This window comes from Astatotilapia calliptera, chromosome 7 (genome assembly GCF_900246225.1).
Source record: "Astatotilapia calliptera chromosome 7, fAstCal1.2, whole genome shotgun sequence".
NCBI classification, from domain to species: Eukaryota; Metazoa; Chordata; class Actinopteri; order Cichliformes; family Cichlidae; genus Astatotilapia; species Astatotilapia calliptera.
This window is the reverse complement of record NC_039308.1, coordinates 3,787,159-3,811,218: the sequence shown is the minus strand read 5'-3', so window position 1 is coordinate 3,811,218 and position 24,060 is coordinate 3,787,159. Positions and strand designations below refer to the sequence as shown.

At 43.6% G+C, this 24,060-nt stretch overlaps 2 protein-coding genes across 2 annotated transcripts; one reads left to right on the top strand and one right to left on the bottom strand.

Moving 5' to 3' along the window:
• Positions 1–100: 100 nt before the first annotated feature.
• Positions 101–6,944, bottom strand: LOC113025122 (uncharacterized). The gene is made up of 3 exons (XM_026172565.1): positions 6,486–6,944; positions 2,584–3,218; positions 101–762 (listed from the first exon to the last, which is right to left on the bottom strand). Exons 2-3 carry the CDS (start codon positions 3,145–3,147, stop codon positions 175–177), a joined length of 1,152 nt encoding a protein of 383 aa, XP_026028350.1. The 5' UTR covers positions 3,148–3,218; positions 6,486–6,944; the 3' UTR covers positions 101–174.
• An 11,716-nt stretch (positions 6,945–18,660) lies between these two features.
• Positions 18,661–23,551, top strand: LOC113027221 (uncharacterized). The gene is made up of 5 exons (XM_026176841.1): positions 18,661–18,695; positions 20,480–20,600; positions 20,853–20,929; positions 21,273–23,143; positions 23,250–23,551. Exons 2-4 carry the CDS (start codon positions 20,566–20,568, stop codon positions 22,727–22,729), a joined length of 1,569 nt encoding a protein of 522 aa, XP_026032626.1. The 5' UTR covers positions 18,661–18,695; positions 20,480–20,565; the 3' UTR covers positions 22,730–23,143; positions 23,250–23,551.
• The last annotated feature ends 509 nt before the right edge of the window (positions 23,552–24,060 follow it).

Genomic DNA, 24,060 nt, shown 5'->3' with positions numbered 1-24,060 from the left:
ATCAAATCTCAGCTTTTATCTGCTTCTGTCAGCAACAAGTTTGTTATTCTGAGTCTTCAGTTCTTTTAAACAATAATAATAAAAAAATGCGACGTAAAAGCAATATTTAGCTCCTTTATAGATTTCACCATAAAATGAGAAATGTAAGAACTTCATGTAATGTCATGCGTTTGACTACCACAGCCAGCTGTCTAGATGCTGAACACAGTAGCAGGACTGTTCCAGGATAGCAGTCAGCTCTCCGTAACTTTTCTCTCTCCATGTAGGGAGGAGCCTCTCGTTGTTTAGAGCCTGAAGCCTCGGCGTCCCCTCCCGGAGGACGTGGTACAGGCAGGGCCAGCGGCTCTGGATGCGCGTCCTGGTCCTGCGGTCCAGCGTGACACGCAGGACAATCTTCTTGGCTCGAAGTTCACGCAGGGCTGGCAGCTTAAGGCAGGAGAAGACCAAGCCTCGGCTCGGAGACACGTCCAAAAACTCCAGAGACTGAGACTCCAGGGTGTAGGAGATGCCGAGGTTCCTCAGCGGCACCAAGATGTTTAACGTCAGAGACTTGAGGTTAGGCAGGGATTTGATGAGCATCTGCAGCGTTGAGGGAGTCACGCATTTAAAGACCCAGAAGTATTTGAGCTCGAGGACTCGGAGCTGCTGGAACTGCGTGAGCAGCGACACGGACAAATCCGACCAGTCAAAATGTAGGCGCATCTTGGAGATGCGTGGGCAGTTCTGGGTCAGCTTGCTCAGCAGCTCCTGAAAGCGGGTCACCTGACAAATCAAAGACAAAAGAAAAGAAAACAAGTGACACATTAGCGTTGCCGGTCATGGATGCTTGCATTCATATTTGGACTGGTACTCCAAATGTAAAACATATCTCCGTCTCAGTGTTGCACCATGTGGGACAGCAGATGCTATATTTGAGCTTCAGACCTTAAAAGGCTTCAAAACCATCTGAATACTGATGTCATCACACCCTTTATAAAAAATTCAAGCATAAATTCAAACTGAGTAAAAATCTTTAAGAAAATAAAACATCTACAGTTACACGGACCGCACGATACACAACATAAGAATGCATTAATCCTATAACAGCTGCAAAGCAGTTAAAGGTGCTGGGTGTTAATCTGAGCTGCAAGAAGGAATGTGGGGGGATTACACTGTTTGTAGTTTAATCCCGGACACGTTACTGTGGAGGAATGTTTCTGTTACCTGGATTATTCATCTGCTTGTCGTGAAATGCATCCAAACTTGCTGCTGTTTTAGGTCATTTTGAATCAACACATTGGTTGGATTCCTTCATCAGCTAACGCAGAGCTCATCCAAACGGCTGCAGCCATCACGAACAATTATGGACAAATAACCTACGTGCTTCTGACTCTGTTTTATTGCCTGCTACTTTTCGCTAATGTAGATAATAAAGAAACCCCCCCCAAACCCTCAATAAGACTGTATGATGCGCTACGATCATGAGGACCCAGGTACAGGGAACCACCTCTTTTCTACCTTCTAGTATAAATCTAATGAACGACTGTGGTGACATGAGGTGTGTAGCTTGTACGCTGTGATGCTCTGACTCTTGGTGAAATTCCAGCTGTTGTTGATGCATGTATCGTCTGTGAATATGATGTCTTTTTTGTTCACCTGACAGTTGCCACAAATAGAATTTCCAAAAAGACAATAAACACTAACTGAAGCACCCTCTGCATCACTTACTGGACTGGCTCCTTATTGCATCACATTTAGGTTTTTTTTATTTATTTTTTAAAATGTAATTTGTCTCCTTTTTTCCATCTTTATGGTTTTGTATTTATTTTGCCGAGTTAGGATGTTTTCCATATTTTAATGATAAAAACTGAACAAACTTTAAAAAGGCACAAAGATAATGGCCTCGCTTGGGGAAAAATGGACTAAAATGAACACTCGGTAAATGGGCGTCGACACAGGAACTACCTTATCACATATCAATCAGCAGATTCCTGTGCTCTAATTAGTAGTCGCCTTGAAGTTGATCCTTGTTGAAGTTATTTCATCCACTGAGGCCTGAAATCGCTACGTCAAAAAACACTGCAAACTTCAGTAGAAACCGCAAAATAGGCAAAGCTGTTTGGGGACCCATTTAGAGCCACGTGAAAAGATTTGACTTATGCAGAGTTAACAGAAATATCTATCTGTTATAGACCATGTAGTTATTTGTTTAAGTCAGATGGGATTCTGTGGATTTTTAGGTGGGATGTGCACTGACATGTACAATAGGAGGAGCTGTTTTGGGGTATTTACTTGTTTCCTGTTTCAGGATGGCCTCTGTTAAAATTTGATTGCTAAAAATAAGGACTTCATGCTCTCCTGTACATCATATAATCGTGGGTTTGTGCTCAGACCTCCAGAGAGCAACAATATGCCTGATTCTTTTTCTCTTGTTCTCTTTTATTCTACAGCACAAAAAAGCACAAAATAAAGAAAAAAATGACTACTCATACCTGATATACTGTTTGCTTTCTAGCTTGATATAAAGAAAACTTATTTCTTTCTACCTGAACTAATGTGTAAGGTGGCAGTTCTTAGAAAATAAAACCAGTAGAAACAAATTACCTTGTCCATTTTGGTAATGTTATCCTGGTGGGAACTGGGGCTGGAGTGGACCCTGAGGTCGAGCGGCTCTAAAAGAGTAAAAGTCCAGTTAAGGTCGAGGTGGCTGAGGTCTCTGCAGTGGACATTGTCCAGTAGGTGGCTCAGCAGCTCGCCCCACTTGTTGCAGCGATCCCCCAGGTCGAAGCTGGCCCTCAGCGTGAGCAGGCTGGCCCGGCGGGAGATGAGGTGGTAGGTGTAGTGCTGGACCCAGGATTTCCACCTCTCGAACTCCCGGTTGGAAACGAGCAACCCCTCCTGACCGAGGTGGAAGCCAACACGACGGGAGTAGTCGGCCACCCGCCACAGCTTCCACGAGCGGACGAGGCAGCTCCAGCTTGCGCAAACCAGGGCGCAGCTACACTTATCCACCTCGTTCAGAAAGGACAGGACGTGCAGCTGGCACTCCACCGGCAGCAAGTTGAAGGGGAAGTAGTCGTCCGCTGCTTTCCGCCGGCTGCTTACCGGGACGAGGGTTCTTTTTCGTGGGGACATGATGAACGGTGAAGAAATAATATTCGTGGTCATTGGTGGGGGTCAGAATCTCCACCAGTTGGTTTTGGAGTCAGACTTTGCCATAAACATTGTTGCATCAGTGCCTTAAAGATAAAAACATGAAGCAGAAACAAATACGTTTTTTTTCCAAGTTGCTGATGATAACATGGAATAAAATAATCTCTGCAGGAGCTAGTTTGTGTGATTTTTATACTAAACTATGTGTCTTGTACGCATCATTTATCCTCATCATCAACGCCAATATTCATGTTTATATTCTCGCTGAATTCCTTAAATTCAGAGTGTTAGTAATAGTTTTTACATTTAACATCATGGAAACGTCCTCAGCTACAGTCTTTGCCAGTCTGGTAAAACTTAACAACGCGGCCTGCCTGATGATGGTTTGTGGAGCTGTTTACTGAACCTTAGTATTCCTGAAAGACTGTGGCTTAATTGCCTTCACCAAGTACGTGAATACCTTCGCTGATTTTCCTAAATCTCACCAATAAATCTGTCGTGGGCTCCCTTGGACAGAACAGACTCTAAAGCCTTCTCAGTGTTACAGAATCTTATGGACAACGTAGATTAAGACCTTAAGCACCTTCTCTTTGTTTTCTCTGGTCAATGCCCACAATTTTTTTTAATGTAACTGAAAACAGTTTTATGACACTCGCTGGAGTTCATGAGCATGAAACAAGCTGCTCGAGGCCTCAGTCACCCAGGGCTACAGACCAATAAGTGACCCAGCTGGCAACCACCAAATGGTAAAGGAAACAAGTAGCCAGTGGTACCCCTCAGCCTGCTAGTAGATATGAATTTAATAATCCTAAGTGACTTCCATCTCAAGTTATCGCATTCTCAAGATAGTCAGAAAAATTTACCTCTGACCCCTGACCTTGAGGACAATGTCACTAAGATTCAAACTCGTCTGTTTTTACTAGATACACACATGGTATCAATTTGAAAGTCCTTCATTGCCATTTTCTCGAGTTGTCGCATTCACAATCTTGGGTGTCCCTGTCGCCCATCAGCCTTTTACAGCTGAGGGGTAAAAAGTGTATGAGTGAGTGGTTACAGGAGGCTGATGGCAGCTGCAAATTTCACTGCAGCTTGGAGAGTAAATGGTGAGTTCTTGCAGACAAGTCAATGCCTCCCATGCAAGCTACAAGTGACTGCAGTCACCAATCACAGGGAAGCACAGCTGGACTGGCCATTGGGCATTTGCCGGGTGGGCCAATGTTTTGTTTTTTGTAACAGTATAAACAATGAAAGATGGTGGATTGGCCAGTGTTTCATGATCGACTCTGGGCTGGAGTGGTTACAGCCGAGGTCAGATACACCCTCCCCTTTGCTCTGAAAGCAGTCTTATCACAGACAAACAGAAGAAGATGGTATTGAGGTGGAAAGGAACGCGATTTGTCCCGTACTTCAGCTAGAATGAAAAAGAAAAAGACACAAATCTGGATTTATTTTATTTATCTCTTTACGCTGCAGCTGCCTCTTCTTCTCTCATTCTCTCCCCTCCCTCTCCTGTTGCTACTTCAATCATGAAACTGATCAATGATCAGCTGATCGGCTTTTCTCTCTTGTTTGTTTATCGCCCACTTTGTGCCAGAAAGAGGAAACCAGCAGATGTCACGCTAAACAACAGCAGCACGTTTAAGCTTGATCAGCTGTTGTTAGAATTTATTTAATATTAATTTCTAGTATCAGCTGATGTTTGCTGGAGCCACAGCTGTAAAAGCTGCTGGTTATGATATCGGTTTGGTTATCTGGTGAGAGGGAAACATGAGGATGAAACCAGGAGATGTCCTTACTGAATCATCAACAGGTGACTGAGAAACATGTTTACCTTTAAGGTGACATGAAGGGAAGTTATGAACCGTTTCTGAGAGACAAATAACACCAGGATCCTTTTCTAAGTAGCTGACAGCTGGTAACTGTGCAGGGGCGGGTCTGGCAAAGTGTTGCCAGGGGGCCAGGTAGGGTATTAACAGGGAGAGGGGGGCACAAAGAAATACTTTTCTTTCTTATTCTCATTTAAAATATCTCGCTTTTAATAAATAATTAATTCTAAATCTTAAAACCAAAGTGGTCATCTGATATAAAATGTATAGAAATCATATATACCAACAAGAGCGTGTACATTACTGTCACAGCAGCATTTGTTTTCATTCAAAGGCTTTATGGCTTTTCCTATAATACTTTGTGGACTGGTCTCTAGTCAAAATGCCCGGGCCGATTTTTTTGTCCCAGTCGAGGCCTGCAGGGAGGGTTTGGTGCACAGCTGCCAACTGGTCAGGCAATTCACATCATTACTCTGTTTCTAAGCCTGTGTGACTGAGGCCTAATCAGTTTGTAACATACAAATGAAGCACTCAAAATAATTAGCCACTTCTACACTACAAATATGTAACATTGCAGTTTTATAAGCCCTGCTGTGGATACTGATATTTTTTAAAGAAATACCAGGCTCATTCTTAAAGATATTGCTTTTTGTCCAACTAAATTTGGCCAGTGGGTCATTTCAAGTTGACTTCTGAGAGATATAAACCATTAACTGTGCCTGTGTGATGATAACGTATAAAGTATAGAAATGTAAACCCAGGAGGAAACACCTTAAACAACAACATATAATAGGAACAAAGTCAACCCATTCTGTAAGTTGAAAAGAGCACTGCCAAAATATCATTTTATCTGTCATATGCATCATGCTCTTTCAGTAGTGTATTGTCACATTAAATACAAAGTTTCAAATACTGACGTCAGTGTACATACAACTAATTCCTGTGAGCCAAAAGGTCAGAGGTCAGCTCTGTTACGCCTTGACAGAATGAGGATATCCGTGTGCCACACCCACCTGCCGTTCAAGCCTCCACTTTGCTTGGTGCAGCCAATCATAAGAAAGGTGCCTTAAGCGAAAAGGAGTCCACAAATTAAATTAAAAAACTAAAAATAAATAAAGAGCAGAAAGACATGCGCAGAACATGTTCCCATTAATTTGTCTTTTTGCTTTAAAGTGCAACTTTATTGCTTTTCCTGGGAAATCCTGTCAAGTAAATGTATTTAAAAACGACACAGGTTGATCAAGGTGCTGCACATAGAGCAACAACCAGGTTTTTGTAACGCTACTACTTCCACATTTAATAACTTCAGATAACGTGCAGGAGTGAAGTTACAGGATAGATCACGTGACAGCGTAACCTGAGCACAGGTGCGCTGAATGTTCCGTTATTCGCCCACCATCACTCATACTTCGCTTCCAGCTTCTCTCAAATGCAACAGGCCAACATTTAGACTATTTCACAGTCTGCGCACTAACACCGCATTGGACATTATGCGCTTGTTTTTTGCGCGTTACGAGTGGTTACCTTTATGGCGAGCAGACAGCCTCCTTTCCGTCCTCAGTCGTAAAGCTAATCAGCTAGAAGCCCGCAAAAAGGAGACAAAGGAAGTTAAAATTAAACCCAACTGCAGAACATAACTGAGGGTTTTCTAGAAACCATTTCATAGCCAGACGTATTAGCAGCTCTAAAACTTCTGCGGCTAAACCAGAGTGACGGGAAACTGCCGAGAACAGCGCTGAACAACCAGGCCGGCTAGTTAGCTAGCAAACAGCTGAGTTCTGTTGTTGTTTTGTTGTTGTGGATCGTCGACGGTGTCGTCATCAGCATGCGTTCGGCCGCACGTTTTGTTTCTCAACGCTGCACGGCTGGGCGGGGCTTAATGGAAAAAAGAGAAAAGAAAGAGAACTATCTTTAAAATATCGTATCTCCTGAATCATGAAACGTAAACAAAACAGTTACGAAGATATTTTATGAAGCATTTGAGGATCGGAGGCATTGGCTTCAGAGAAAAAACGATAACAAGCGCCCCCCGGTGGCTGGAAGTAATAAAATAAAGTACTGACAGGCTGCCTTAGCTCTGTGTGTGTGTGTGTGTGTGTGTGTGTGTGTGTGTGTGTGTGTGTGTGTGTGTGTGTGTGTGTGTGTGTGCGCATGTGCGCATGTTTAGACATCTTTGTGAGGACAGAAAAATTAGCACTCAACTATGGTTGTGGGGACCAACAGTCACTTATGGGGACAAATTTTTTTTTATTCATATTCAAGTATTTTTATTCATCTTTAGGCATGAGAAAAATATTTATGCAAGATTTTGCATTTTTCATTCAAAATATAGGAGGATTTCCAGGTGGGGCAGAAGCAGTGCTGATTCCTCTTTCTCTGAAACATCCCCAATAGTAGAGTTGTCACCTGTTTTGACATCAGCCTGTAATTCAGTGCTTCACACTGACACAGTTCATCTCACCTTCCATTGTTCCTAAGGAGAACGACTGAGGAGTCCACAGTGAGAATGTCATACTAATGATTATTATTAATAATTATTATTATTATAATGATGATGATGATGCTGATGAATTACTTAGATTTGTAAGAAACCCAAAGGCACTTTAAACATGAGTAAAAAAACAAAACAAAATGAGATGCCTGTGACAGACAAGGGGACTGTCTTTTGGACTCCTCTGCACTTATTTGTACCTTACCTGCCTCCTGATTATTTTTGAAAGTCTACAGCTGTCTTCTTGCTGCTCCTGAAGCTAGAAAACAGGATGGGAGTGGGATGAATTTACTACTTTTGTAGTTTTCAGTTTTTTAAATACCTTTGTATTCATCGATTTCATTGTTATTCTCAAGTTTTTCCTGCACGCCTATGTTCTTCATGTCTAATGTGTTTCTGTCATATGTTTTATGTTTAGTCAGTTTAGCCTTTGTGTTTAGTTTGGCCTGTCAAGTCTCAGCATTTGTTTTTTCTGTTTTTTCTTTTGTTTTTTGTTTTTTTTAAATAATCTCTTGTCCTAGTTGTGTTAAATGTGATCTTGTTTTGCCAGCTATTACCTTGTGTGTATTTAAGTCCTCAGTTTTCTTAACTCTTTTCTGTGATGTACTGTTTGTGTGCCCTTGTGTTTTGCTCTTGGATTCATTACAGAGCTGTTTTCACTATTGCTGTGGATTTGTTGCTACCATGTAAATAAAGGCCAATCTTCCATTGGTCAGGTTTGCCTCCAAGTCTGGATCTTTGGACTAAATCTACAGTTTGTTGCATCCTGGGAAAGAAAGAAAGCATTGGTGAACTCAGCAATGCAAAAAAGACTTGGAGGTCCACGGCTCATCCACTGTTGGCGGATGATCAAAGAATCATTTCAACGGTGACAAGAAACCCTTTCACAACAGCCAACCAAGTAAACGAGACTGTCCAGGAGGTAGGTGTATAGATATATTTAAGTTTACCACAAAGGGAAGATTGCATGGAAGTAAATACAGAGGATTCACCACAAGGTGCAAGTCAGCACAGTTCATTTGACAGATGAAACCAAGATCCACCTCTACCACACTGATGGGAAGAAAAAAATATGGAGAAAACATGGAGCAGCTCATGATTCAAAGCCTACCTTAGGCGAGCATGGATACCAGTGGCACTGGGACACTACTGTTTATTGATGATGTGACACAGGACAGAAGCACCCGAATGAATTCTGAGGTGTTAACAGACATACTGTCTGCTCACATCCAGCTAAATGCAGTCACATTGATGGGGTGGTGTTTTGTAATACAGATGAATTACCCAAACATATAGCCAAAACAACTGAGGTGTGGTGGACCACTAGAGGGCTCCACTCACACCCAGTGTATAGGAAGTGTGTTCCTGTGTTTTGTGGCGCGATATGCGCAGTTGATGTTGGAGACGAATAAAGAAGGAGTGAGAACTGAGAGCTCTGTCTCGTTGATGCTTACCTCCACATTGGTGACCCCTGACTCGAGCATGCAACGGGCCGCAGATAACGCAGACTCCGCTATGGATGCATCAGCGGCCGCCGGACCTCCGCCTCCTGTTGCAGCTGCGTTCGCTGTGGCGCTTAAACTGCCGGACTTTTGGCTCCATGACCCCCCGTCATGGTTTGTACACGTGGAGGCTCAGTTCACCCTTCGCGGCATCTCGGCTGACGACACGAAGTATCACCATGCGGTGGCCTCGCTCGACCCGCTGGCCACCTGTCGCGCGATGGCGCTCCTCCGGGACCCACCCGCCCAAGGGAAATACGCCGCCCTCAAAGAGCTGCTTATGCCCTCTCCGACGCTGAACGAGCCGAAAAGCTCCTCAACCTGTCAGGCTTGGGTGGCGGTACCGCGCTCGAGCTCATGGAGAACATGCTATCGTTGCTCGGGCCGGATGACAGTGGTTTCCTCTTCGCCCACCTCTTCCTCCGCCAACTACCGGCCGCCATGAGAGCTGTCCTCGCAAACTCTCCGCTTCTGCCTGCGAAGGATTATTGCTCCCTGGCTGAAGAAGCGGATCGCATTCTCCTGGCTAGCCGCACTTTCACGCCCTGGCTACGGACACGCCTCCACCTGCCTCCCCCGGAGCATCCGCCCCCTTGCTGACGGCAGGGATTGCTACACGCCGGCACCGCGGAAAGAGCATCTGTTTCTACCATCAGCGTTTTGGCCTGCCGCCAACGGACCCACCAGCGCGCCGTAGCAGCCGCGACCGCTGGCAATACAGAAAGGCTGCTCTTCATAGAGGACTCGCGCTCCGGGAGACGTTTTCTCGTGGACTCCGGCTCCCAGAAGAGCCTCCTTTCCCCTACCGCTGCCGACGGACTAGCAGCGAACTGTGGGCCGCAGCTCATTGCAGCTAATGGCTCTCCCATCAAAACGTTTGGGGAAAGGTTGGTGACTGTTTGTTTTCATGGCCGGGATTTCCAGTGGAACTTTGTTGTTGCTGCTAGCTCTGTACCTATTTTAGGTGCTGATTTCCTGTGTGCTCATGGACTACTTGTCGATGTCGCTAACAGACGTTTAATCGATGCTCTCTCGTTTTCTTCGCTACCCTGTTTTACTCGGGCCGCCGAGCCCCTGATTCGGGCTAATGTAGTGACCTCCGGGGATGCTTTTCAGCGTTTGCTTTTAGAGTTTCCATCGCTGTCTGTCCCTAATTTCTCTAGCACGGTAACGAAGCATGGGGTTGAGCATTATATTCCCACGGTCGGGCCCCCGGTGTTTGCGCGCGCGCGCCGCCTCGACCCCGCGAAACTGTCCGTCGCTCGGGAAGAGTTTGCAGCCATGGAGCGCCTTGGCATTGTACAGCGTTCGAACAGTGCATGGGCCTCTCTGCTTCACATGGTGCCCAAATCGGACGGTCGGTGGCGGCCATGCGGAGATTTCCGCCGTTTAAATAATGCCACGGAGAATGACCGTTACCCCATCCCCCACATTCAGGATTTTTCTGCCAATCTCGCCTGAACGTCGATTTTTAAAAATTGACTTGGTGCGGGGGTATCACCATGTTCCCATGCGCGCCGAAGACATTCCTAAAACCGCTGTCATCACCCCCTTTGGCTTGTTCGAGTTTTTGCGCATGCCGTTTGGCCTGAAAGGTGTCGCCCAGACCTTTCAGCAGCTGATGGACTCAGTTTTGCGTGGGCTGCCGTTCGTTTTTGTTTATCTGGACGATATATTGGTGGCCAGCTGCTCAGCGAGCCAGCACGAGTCCCATCTGCGCCAGGTTTTCCAGCGTTTGGCAGCGCACGGCCTGATCATCAACCCTTCCAAGTGCCAGTTTGGGTTGCCTGTTCTGGATTTCCTCGGGCACCGCATTTCCGCTGAAGGTGTGGTTCCGTTGCCTGACAGAGTCCAGGCCGTTTCGGCTTTTCCGCGTCCCACGTCGGTTAAAGCGTTGCAGGAGTTCTTGGGGATGATAAATTTTTACAACCGCTTTCTCCCCAGAGCTGCCCAGCTGCTACAGCCACTCTATGCTGCCTTAAAAGGTAAAACAGCCAAAGATCCGGTTGACTGGCTGCCGGAACGCGTCCGTGCGTTTTCCGCAGCCAAGTCTGCGCTGGCTGACGCAGCCCTGCTGGCCCACCCGCTTCCATCGGCGGAGATCGCGTTGACCACCGATGCCTCTGACGTGGCAGTGGGTGGGGTGTTGGAACAGCGGGTTTCAGGTCTCTGGCAACCACTCGCCTTTTTCAGTCGTATGCTCCGGGATGCTGAACGCAAGTACAGTGTTTTTGACAGGGAGTTGCTAGCCCTGCACCTCGCGACACGACATTTTCGTTTTTTCCTCGAGGGTCGCAACTTTACTGCGTACGTTGACCACAAACCTTTGATGTTTCCGATGTCCAATGTCTCTGACCCATGGAGCGCACGCCAGCAGTGCCAGTTGGCGGCCATTTCGGAGTTTACCACAGACATTCAGCATGTGGCTGGTAAGTCCAATCACGTCGCTGACTGTCTCTCACGTGTGTTGGTTTCTCCGGTGTATGTCGGCATCGACTACGCTGCCATGGCCGCCGAGCAACGTGCTGACCCGGACGTCCTTGCCCTTCAGTCAACAAAAATGGGCCTCGTGCTGGAGGACACCCCGATGTGGGACGGCGGTCCGCACCTTCTTTGCGACGTTTCCACCGGCCGCCCCCGCCCGGTGGTTCCCCTTTCGTGGCGTCATCGTGTTTTTGACTCGGTGCATGCCCTCTCTCATCCCGGCGTCCGGGCCTCGGTCAAGCTGGTCAGCGCCAGGTTTGTTTGGCCGGGCCTTCGCAAGACGGTGAAAGAATGGGCGGCGGTTTGTATCCCATGCCAACGCTCGAAAATCCACCGGCACACACAGGCACCCCTCGAACCTTTCCGTGTCCCGGATAGGCGTTTCGATCACGTTCATGTGGACCTTGTTGGTCCCTTGCCACAGTCACAGGGTTTCACGCACCTTTTGACTGTGGTGGACCGCACAACCAGGTGGCCGGAGGCGGTACCCCTGGCGTCCACGACAGCGGCGACGGTGGCCAGGGCATTTTTGTCAACGTGGGTTTCACGTTTCGGCCCCCCTGCTGACATTACCTCGGACAGGGGCCCCCAGTTTGTTTCCAAGCTTTGGTCTGCTATGGCTGACAGCCTGGGAGTCAAGGTCCACCTCACCACAGCATACCACCCGCAAGCTAATGGGATGTGCGAACGGTTTCACCGGTTACTTAAGGCCGCGCTCCAGGCTTCCTTAACAAGTGGCGACTGGGTCGACCGTCTTCCGTGGGTTTTGCTGGGATTGCGTAGTGCGGTTAAAGAAGACCTCGGGGTTTCCCCAGCTGAACTGGTGCTCGGCCAGCCTCTCCGGGTCCCCGGGGAATTCTTACCTGAGAGCCCTCCCCCATGTTTCGATACCTCTTTGTTGCCTTTTCGCCCCCCAAGAGACTCATTTCCTGTTCCTGGTCCTGTGCACCACTGCCTGCCTGACACTTTTGTTCCGAGTTCGTTGGACTCTGCTCGTTTCGTTTTCGTCAGGCACGATGCCCATAGGACTCCGCTGCGTCCACCATATGACGGGCCATACAGGGTTCTTAAACCAGGCAACAAACATTTCATTTTGGACTTTGGCGGTCGGCAGGAAGTTGTCTCTGTTGCTAGACTTAAGCCTGCACATGTTATGCAAGAGGATCAGGTGGTCCTGGCCCAGGCCCCTCGCCGCGGCCGCCCACCTGCCACCGGGCTGATGGATTCTGTTTTTTCCCCCAGGAGCGACCCAAAATCAACGGAGTCCGAGTCGTCTGCAGCTTTTTCTGACCGCCAGTGCCAGCCTCGCTCCCGGGCTGGGTTGCCCTCTGTCAGTTCCCCACCCCACCCCCCCCCAGTTCAGCCGTTCCGGCCGTTTGCTTAAGCCCCGGGTCCTGGACTAGTTCTGCTGGGTGTTCGGGGGGGCATGTGTGGTGGACCACTAGAGGGCTCCACTCAGACCCAGTGTATAGGAAGTGTGTTCCTGTGTTTTGTGGCGCGATATGCGCAGTTGATGTTGGAGACGAATAAAGGAGTGAGAACTGAGAGCTCTGTGTCGTTGATGCTTACCTCCACAGAGGAGTTTATTAAAGCAAAGTAGTGGAATTACAAAGGAGGAAACCCAGGTGATGTCCAAGAGTTCAAGACTTCAGGCTGTCATTTACAGCAAAGTGTTTTCAAACAAATATTAGAAATGAACATTTTATTTTGAGTAATGCAAATTGTCCAAATGCTTTATTCACATTTTTGTGTAATTGTTTTGTTCAGGCCCAATTAAAGCTCAGAGTCTGCACTTCAACTCCGTCTAAGCTGTTTTGTTTAAAATTTACTGGTAATGTGCAGAACCAAAATTAGAAAAATTGCCTCTGTCCAAATATTTATGGACCTAACTGTAGCTGCTCTGCTCTGTATTGGCACATGGCTTGAAAAATGAATTCTGTGGTGGTAGCCACCGCTGCCCAAGTAAAGAAATAAAATAAAGAAATATTTCCACAAATATTCCACATTTAAATACTATGTGAACTGAAGGGACAAAAGGTTTTGGAAGGTTTACATCCTGTCACATCTGGTATAAATTAGCAGCATTTCATAAGAAGAAACCAACAGTCAAACATGGTGGTTATTCTAAAGTCAGCACAAAGTCAAACATTAAAATGCAGCAGGTATCTGGAAAATCAGGCTTTTCTATGCTGTTGTGTTGCCATACGTCAAAGGGCAGCCAGTCATGTGGCTGTAATTAACTCTTTCGCCACAAGGTGTCACTGCCAAGATTCCAACAGTCGTGGCAGTGTGATGGTCTGGGGCTGCTTCAGGATCTGGACAACTTGCTGTAACTGCTCATTCGGGTTATGCAGCAGGACAGTGATCACAGTCCACCTCTGAATAGCTCAACTGGTGGTGGTCAGAGGGCCCGGGGGCACCAGTGTCCAGCAGCCTCGCCTCTGTCAGTGCGCCCCAGGGCAGCTGTGGCTACAATGTAGCTGCCATCACCAGTGTGTGAATGGGTGGATGACTGAATGTGTAAAGCGCTTTGGGGTCCATAGGGACAAAATAAAGTGCTATATAAATACAGGCCATTTACCATCAATATTATGTTTGTTTGATCTGAAACATGTAAAGTGTGAAAAATGTTTTTAAAAAAACATCAGAAATCAGGATGGGGTCAAATACATTTTCATGACACTGTAAGAGTGGAGGAAGGTGCACGCAGGTGAACAACATCTTATGCAAACACTGCAATCTGAAGTCTGTAAGGTGGTGTACAGGGTGAGTGTAGCTGGGCAACATTTTTTAAACACAACCTGTTTTAAGTTTATGAACTATTGCAGTGATGCTGATTCTTTCCCTTGAATCCAGGCTGTGTAAAACTTTTACATAACAACTCAAAGCAGTGAAAGCACACACATTCATTTTCCTCGGGTGATGCAGGAATGTCAGAGAAACAAAACTGAAAGTGTGTGTTGTGCATTATTGTTCCTGCTTCAGGTGCTGATGCTTATAACGGGCTAATCAGGTCTGTATATTTTTTTTAACAGAAATTAAACTCCTGCCTGACTGTGATTAGAAGAAGTGAGCAAATAACATGTCTTATATACTTGTACAATTTTAATATAATTTGTGTTCAAAATAGTTGATAGATTAAATTTTTTCTGATTCTTTTGAAATAGTTCTCAGAGTGTTAGCACAAGGTTTAAAGATGTAAATCACATTTCTGGGGAAGCCCATACAGCTAGACTCATATTAAAATATCACTCTAAGAACAGAAACCTAATAAAACTTATTACTGAAGCAGTGGAGGTAGTTCGTGAGGATGACCCCAGCCTCAGCACCAAACAAGTGTGTTTGTTCTTTGAACAGTGTCTTAATTCCACATGTTTTACATACAAGGGTCAGTACAGGGAGAAACATGGATGTCCATGGGTTCCCTAGTTTCACCCATTGTGCTCAATTTGTACATGGAAGAAGTGGAAAAGAGGGCTTTGTTATTTTACACTGGAAGTCATTGACACCTGGGTGAAAATCAAGTCTCAGGACGTACCACAATTCCCTGATTCCATCAACTTGGTGCACCAACACATCAAATTCACCAGGGAGGAAATGAAAAGTGGCAGGTTAGGCTTCTTAGACTGTGAGATTTTCATCAATAATGGGGCATTTAAAAGTTGATGTGTACCATAAACCATCACAAATGGATCAGCGAACGCCGTCCCCACAGATGCAGCGGCCAGAGAAATAGACGAACATCACATCAAGAAGACCCTGGTGTGATTATCCCAGCTGGACATGTGTACCTCATTATTTTATATTTTTCAATTATCTCATAATTTTTTTTTATCACATTTATGTTTTCTCTTTTATATTACAAAGATATGTATTGTAGAATAGAATGTTGAGAGTAGACTAGTAATTGTCTACTCTTTAGAATAGACACTCTTTAATGACATTAAATTGCTTTTATTATTCTAAGAATAATAAAACAATCCCGCTTTCATTTTTCCCTCCTGTGCTTACATCTAAAATGTGTGTATTTGTGGAGGTAATGAGAGCATGAGGGTGGGAATGGATGTTTGTATCTGTGTGTGCCTGTATGTCTGTGTCTATATGTCAGGTTAGGTATCAGATGCCACCTCTCTGGGGACATCTCAGGCCCTCCAAGGTTTGGAGGCCTATCTCCCCCCCCACCCCACCACCCCACCACTTCCCCTGCCAGTGGCGGACTCCCTCAGACATCGGTGCGTTGGTGGTTCTTTGTGTCTGGGGATGGGCGTCCAGGTACACACCGGCTCACTCCTTGGCGGCCGCTTATCGGGGCCTGGAGCCTGGGGCTCGCTCGGGCCACTTCGGAGGTGGGGTGCCCCCGACCTCTCGGCCTGGGGCTCGATCACTCAGGCACGGCTGGCTGCCGGCGGAGCTCACGGGCGCGTCACTGCAACTCCCCCTGGCTTCTGCTCCGCGGCTGCTGAGTGAGCCCTCATCTGGGACTCTCCTCAGCTCTTTCTGGGACAGTGGCGCAGCTGCCCCTCTGTTGGTCTTCCTTGGTCTCTTGTGTTCTGGGGGCCTCTGGATGTCTGGAGTTTTGATCTCCTCCATACTTGCTTCATACCCTGGAGGACGGGGCTGTGGCCCCCCCACACCCTCTAGCAGATTATTACATGAAGGAACCTTTTAAAAACAAGCGCGTCCATGCTCACAGGTGTACACACGGGTGATCACACCCACAAACTACACCCTTTTTGGCTCCTACCTCAAAGCACACTGTGTTCTGTTGATCTTATGTGCTGCACAATAATGTTTAACATTTAGTATTTACTGTCATATTCCCATATATCATTGTGATGTTGTTTATTCTATTACTCTTGTTTTCTTCTGCTTGTTTTCTTTTTTCTTTCTCAACAGGTGATCCAGGTGATCGATATATGCATTTTTTTTTTTTCTCTGCCCGTTCTGTTGGTTTTTGTTTTTTGCCCTTCTCCCCCGTCCCTCTTCTCAGCTGTTTCTCTTTCCCTCTTTCTTTCTCCCCTTCTTTCCCCCAGTCAAGTCTGTCCCATGTTCAGTAAGTGAAAATAAAATAAACAATAAAAGGTGAATCAAATGGACCATTATGGCAAGGCTGGGATGGTCAATTTGGTAAAGTAAATCCGTTGGGCATCTTTCTTTGCCTTTAGACAACAATTCTGATGGCAAAAGAGCCAAACGGGACAGGCAAGAAAAAAAAAGAAAACATACCCAAAACCTGACAAATGCCCAAAGCGCCTCATTTGGTTTCTATTGTTGTACACTTAGCCCCTCCTGCATGATTAAGCTCTCCAACATTCAGCCTCTTCAAATGTTTGAGAGAAAATTAAAAAAGATATTTTATACCAGTCTGAAAACAAAAGACTTTTCTCACTCAGCCAGATTTAGCCCAGAAACATTGCCCATGGACATCTGTTGATTGTGATGCTGCATATGTGCTGTTACATTATGAAATACGCTGCACGTATATTTCTCCATCATTAATCATTATTGCAGCATGTGTGAAAACATGACCACATCACCATATTTTAATTGAAGCCTTTTCAGTACACAGCAGACTTTTTGACTGTCATAGCAGGAACAGATTTGGTAGCGATGGCTCATTTCCAACAAACATCCCAGTAAGCCATGACAGTGAACCAGCATGAACAATACCACGACCCTGTAATTACCTCAACTACACAGCACAGTTGTTTTTCGGTGCAATCAGTTACACCTGTGCTTCCCCTGCTATGAAACATCTGCTGTGAAAAAAGCCAAAAAATACAGCTTGGCTAACACCTGCACACCTGGATAATCATGTGATTATCCAGTCAGATTAGAATGTGGCGGTACTACAATTGATAAAATCTCGCACACACAGGTCAGGTGCTCCGGTTAATGCTCACATCAAACATCAGAACGGGAAAAAATGTGAGCTCGGTGACTGTGGCGTAATTGGCGGTGCCAGACGGGCTGGTTTAAACACTGCTGATCTGCTGGGATTTTCACAACAGTCTCTAGAGTTAAATGAGAGTGTTTGGAGCCAACAGAGAGTATGGTAACTCAGTAACCACTCTGTGCAGCCCTGGTGAGCAGAAAAGCAACTCAGAGTGAAACAACACATTGAGGCAGATGGACTACAACAGCAGAAGGCTGTGTCAGCCAAGAACAGAAATCTGAGCCTGCAGTGGGCACAGGATCAGTAAAACTGGAGATTTGAAGACAGGAAAAAACGTCACTGAGGCTGCAGATGATCAGAATTTGGCATGAGCAGCATGAGTCCACTGACCAGCCTGGCTTTGTTTCAGCAGTCCAGGCTGAATATTGTTGGGAATATTGTTTTGGCACATTTTGGTCCTCTTAAAGAATAAGGAAAGAAAAAATAAAAATAAAAATAAAATAAAATGTGTGTATTTCATTACAGATGACTTTTGCTATAGTGAATAAATGTCACTTCTGTTAACTTGTTACGTCAGTCATTCTTAGGTCTGGTTTTGCACACTATTGCAACATGACTGTTTCCCTGATGTTGAACATCATAAGTAATTGCTGTTGCAGTCTTCCTGAGTGTCAGGAAGCGCTGTGTGGCAGACAGGAGGCTATGTAACACTTTCCGGTTAACTCATAAACACTTAAGCACACCCACAGTGACTTCAGAGAAACAAAACTGAGAGTGTGTGAGTGTTGTACATTTTTGCTACCTGGTTCAGATAACACTCACAGTAATCAAGATTACTTTGTTTCATATTTGAAATACATAAGTAATAAGTAATAATATTACTAAATAAATAAATAAGTAATAATAAATAAGCAATAAGTAATAATAATAATAATTAGTAAGTAATATAAGTAAACAGTTTATCAACCACTGTAGTGATACTACAATAAGTCCATTAACCGACACATTGCTCCTGTACCTCCCTAAAATAGACATTATAAAGGCTGACTTTGTTACATAGATTTAATATATGATATAATAAATATTATATAATGAAATAATAAAATATAGACTTTATTATTAACACTTTTCAATTAAATGATGAAAAATTTTAGTGCTATTTCAGAGTAATGAAAACTGAAAGTGGGTGTGATGTGGATTATTGTTCCCTGGTTCAGGTACCATTTACGGTAATTTGTGTCAGTATAAATGTAATATGATCAGGTAGGAAAGGGGAGGGGTTAGAGTGGTCACATGCTCAGGTATGGTTATAAAATCGTGTCAGATCTACTTTACCACTGCTCAGCTCTGCTGCCTCGTAGGTAAGTTTCTTTGTTCTTTGTATGTTGTTTTTGATACATATTAGGGTTAATAATAAAAATCTGAGTTTCTGTGGCAGCTTAGGCAGTGAGGTGAACAATGTAACAAACTCTATGGATCAAAAAAGCATGTTTCAGCTTTCAACTCTACTATTAGAACACAACAAACCCTAATGATTTGGTATCAGCTTATTTGGCTCAGATATTTTCTTGAAGTAAACCTGTTCAGTACCGTAGAGCAGTTATCTTATCTGTCTACACACAGATATAGATCTCTCTGTCTCTTACAGCTACATGTATTAGTGATGTGCGGATCGATCCTGAAATATCGATTCCTCCGATAGCAGTCATTTATGTTCTAGAATCAATTCTCACATTAAAATGTCGATATTATATGTCACCGTTATTGTTAGCCGGTGGCCCGGAAACAGCGGGGGTGTCCAAATTCAGAGGCTGCTTCCACCTGAGGACCCGGCCTTCGCGGTCTAAAGAAAGCCGGGTAGTACGTCACAGGATCCCTCGGTGGAGTGAAACTCAGCCGTCTGCTCCTTGCTATCTAAAATATAACCGGGCGCTGGAGTAAACTCTCGACCGTCTCAGACTTTCTTTAATTAGTTTTCTGTTTGATGTTTATTCAGCTGTGTGAAAACCCCGGAGGAACCCACCCGACGGATTAATAAAGTTAAATTTAATTTAATCTAATCTAATAACTTTATTCTCAGCCAAACCGATTTACTCACGAACAAATAAAACACTGAAAAAGGCAAACAATAACATTTTTAAGTTATCAAAGTGACTTATATATCATGTTTAACCCGAGTAGCGAAAGCCCGCGGGGGTTTGAAAACGATGTGTCGGTCGGCTCAGATATTTGAAGTTTACACAGCTACATTCTCACCTGACAATATGTTAAAATGTTTTGGGGGTTTTTTTTGGGGTTTTTTTTTTTTTTTGCGACCCAGAAAGAGAAATAAGAGTAATATTAAAACTAAGTAGCTGCCGCCATTGTTGGAAACTGGAATTGGCTGGGCCATGATAGGAATTCTGCGATATGGTTTTTCAATTTTGTTGTCCAGGTGGAAATTCGGGAGAATGGTGGCTCCGGGATTCTCCCGGAAAAATCGAGAGGGTTGGCATGTATGGTTGTGGCAACATCACTAACCTTGTCAAACACCTCAGAGTAAATCACATCACAGAATATGACAAGCGTATGTTGAGGTGAACTGAAGAGGAGGACAGGGACAGGTGGTGCTAGGGCGAGACAGACCTCTCTCATGGAGTCCTTTAGTGCTGCAAGCAGGCAAGGTGTTCAAATAGCGCACAACTTCAGTTTTTTATTTCTATGTGATGAACTCTGCATTATTAAGTGATAAGAACAAGTAATCTGATGTTCTGTAATCATTATGACGCTATCATTTGAGATACAATAAATAAAATACGTTTTTGTAAAAAGTATCGGTATCGGATCAGCACCCTGAATATTACTTGGTATCGGATCGGAAAGGAAATCAGTGGTATCGCGCATCACTAATATGTATACGTGCATATGCACACACATTAATCACCTCGGGCAATTTTAAAAGAAAGCCTGATAGGACAACACTTTCCTTGCACAAGAAACTGAAACTGTTGAGAGGACAAAAACAAGAAACATCTATAAAAGTAGGTCAGATACCTGCTGCATGTAATTTTACATGGATACAAGAGTATCCATGTGATATGAGAGCTTTCAGTGTGTGGTATCTAACATGCTGTGGTAATACAGGTAATATTTTTTTTCTGTTTAGATTGAAAAATTTTAACAACTTTTTGGGAGAATCCAATCAACGCAAACCAACTACAACCGAAACCACAAATCATCTGAGAGTTTGCCATGGCAAAGAAAAAACCGTCTATCATCCATAAAAAGCAAGTATTTTACATCATCTCAGTCTGGATATTAACTGTAACAGTCTCTAAAAATACTTTTTGGATTCCAAGTGTAGCACATACAGTTAGGTCCTTAAGTATTTGGACATAACACAAATGTTGCAGCTTAGGAATTACTGCCATTTTTATACTTACAGAGTCATTATCCAAATAATTACAGATCTGACTGTATGCACTGTTTTCCCAGGTTAAGATGAACTCATTCTTTCCCAATTATTTGTCCTGTTTCAGGTCAGACAAGTTAATGAAATATTTGAAAAAGACAAGAAAGTCGGCCCGTTACAGCTGCACGGCTATTCGTACCAAAGGTGAGTTAATGCTTATATAAAACTGGAAAAATGTGATGAATCAATTTTTCTGTTTTTGGGGCGGTTGGGCTGAACGCTAGAGGCGGGTATTTCGGGGCCATTTACTGGCAGCAAATTAAAAGTCAGTAAATTAAACACAGCAAAATACCTCTGCTTCAACACTGTATGTTCCATCTTTGTAGTGTTTTCAGTTACCTGCAAATTGATGGATTGTGTTTTTATTTACTGTGAGATGCCAAACAGAATATCTTATTTGTAATTTGGACCAGCCACGTTTTTTAAATAACACGACTTTAACAGCTGTAAATTCACAAATTGTGCCTTTTTTCCTCTCTTTCTTTAGTGAAAAGAAGAGCACACTGGCTCCAGAAAATAAAATTGAGCTTGAAACACAAAGAATATGACTTAAATAAACCAAAAGAAAGCAGGATGTTTAATAGCAAAAAAACAAAGATATTATCGTGTAAATGCCAATTTAACATCAGAAAGATTATCTTCTTTAAAAATCGCTATAATAAACAAACGGCTTCTTTTGTTTCCAAAACCAAAGGCGATCACTCGACCAAAAGGAAAGACTCATTCCCAGATCAGTATATAACTATCAAGAAACCAAAAAGATCTCATGCACACCCAGACTCCGTGAATCCTCTTACTTCAAACATTCTCAACATATCCGGTCATCAGATCATTTTTTTACCTAAATTTGAAACCTGTAATGATTATTCGGAGATACTGACAAAACTTCAAATGCCACACTTAAACGGTTTACCAAATTTGAAACGCAATGAACTCAGTTCTTGCCGTTTGGAATTCGAGCAAAACATTGAACTGTTTAAGAAAAACTGTGATTTGATTCGAGGATTTAAAAAGAAAAAGAAAGAGGACTGTTATCATCAAATCAAAGAAATGCAGAGAGAGGCAGACAAAATTCCAAGTGTCGATGCAAATAAATTTTTTGATTCCCTCAAAGATTATCTGCAGATGCATGAACGTAAACAATATGCATTGGCCATTTTTTTCATGAAACGCAGTAAGACCGTCTTTGTTTCACCGGAATTTGAGGTAGATTATGAAAATGACACACATACTGAGCCACTTTTATGTCAAGAGGTTGAAATTATTTTACAACAGCTTGGAACCTTTGTGGAGAGCATTCTGGTTTATACGCTCAATAGTCCTTGCCTGAACTGTATGTCTGTACTCAGTAAAGAAGCGTATTCTTGGCACAGAGAATATGGAATTTCAACAACTGTAGGATTCACACAATTTTGGGGATTGAGTGGTCAAGACTTTTTTCAAAATATTACCTGCTCATATACCAACATGTTGGATCCAAAGAGCGTTTTTCATGAAAGTACTGACAAATGCAAGAGCAATCCCTTCAAATTGAAGTCTTTCACGGTCAACAGTAAAATCTTCCAAAATATCAGGAAACTTATTAAAAAAGAAGAAAAACACAGCTGCCGTAAGAAAATTGAATTTTACGTGTCTGTGCTGAAAACACTGGCAAAAATTTCCTTTTGTTCACGTGAAACACATTTACAATGTGGTGAAAACACAATTTATTCTTTCGTATTTCCCCAAAAGATCCAAAATGAATGTAGACACAGTCTTTTAGACGATTGGTCAGCACTTGTGAATGACTGTGCCAAATCAAATGTTATAAAACAAATAACCAAGGATTTTAATGTTGCGGTAGTTGAAGTTATTTACCAAAATCTGAAGTCCTCTTGTGGGAACAATAGTCCTTTAAAGCTTTGCCATATTCCTCTGAATCATTTAGATTGGGAGGCATATTAAGCATGAATATTAAAAAAAAAAAAAAAAAAAAAAAAAAAGAATTTTATTACATAATATAATAGGTTGGAATGGATTATAAATTAAAATTAACTTAATTCATTCAAAGTGAATGAAAAAGTAAATACTTAAAAAAAAATTTTTTAAATTATATATCATAGGATGTATAATTTAATAGATATTTATATACGTCCAGAGTAACAGCCGTAGACTGCAGTTTGCCGCCTGTCAGGTAGTCAGTAATCCAGGGGAGCTGAACTCTGAGAGCAAACAGCCTGGTGACTGTAGCGTGCCGAGGGGCTCACGTGGATCTGTGGCTGACTCTGGAGCTGAGACTGGAGGTGTTCAACGAGGACTCCTACGAGGTAGCAGAGCTGATGCGCTGATCATTAATGGCCGAGGCTGCTCACACCAAAGGTGGGTTGATGAGTTATAAACTGTAACAATATCTTGTAGCTTGGAACAGAAAAATCTCATCTTTGTTCTCTGTCTTGCTGCCTCCTCCTGTTGGTTTGTGTGTTAGTGAGTGGCAGGATTCTCCAGTCCAGTGAGCACAGCTCCATCAGTTGGTGGAGTTCAGTCAACACACCTGCTCTCAACAACCAGCAGTGTGCTCAAACATCGGTTTCTCCTCCATCCTACACGATGTTTTACACTCCAGAAGCAGTAAATCAGGATTACATCACCTCTCTGTAGAAGGAAACTCTCCTAGTGTCCTTAATTTGGATTCTTGTCTCCTTCTCAGTTCCTTCCTGGTGTGTGTGCTGGACTGGATCCTCTGGCTCTGTGCCATCTTTTACTTATAATAAAAATCATTGAAACTTGTGTCACTCGTCTGAGTCTGCATTTAAATCCATGTGTTCTTGTTCTCTGTGTCAAAGATGTGAGCCACAACCACAAACCAAACTAAATTTAGTCCATAAAGGTGAACATATCACCATAATAAAACCATTAAAACCATAATAAAACAAAAATCCAAATTCTAGTCAATACAAAACAATTCTGTTTGTAACAGATACAATAAACAATTTATCATTTATTATAATTAGCTTGTTAAAATTTTTTAAAAAGTCCAGCACTCCTGCAAATTTCTGTATTTGAGCTCACAATAATAAAAACCTGGTATATAGTTAATTTTCACAATACTACTAAAGGTATAAGCCAAACTGAGCACCAGCGCTGTCAAATCTAATTAGTTCCCAGAACTTAAACTCGTTGCCTTGAAAAACTAAATAAGGCTTACTTACGATGACTAAGTTAGGGCAACAAAAAATAAATATACAGTCAGGGGCGGTCCTGGCCTTTTTGATGCGCTGGGCGAACCCTCCCTCTGA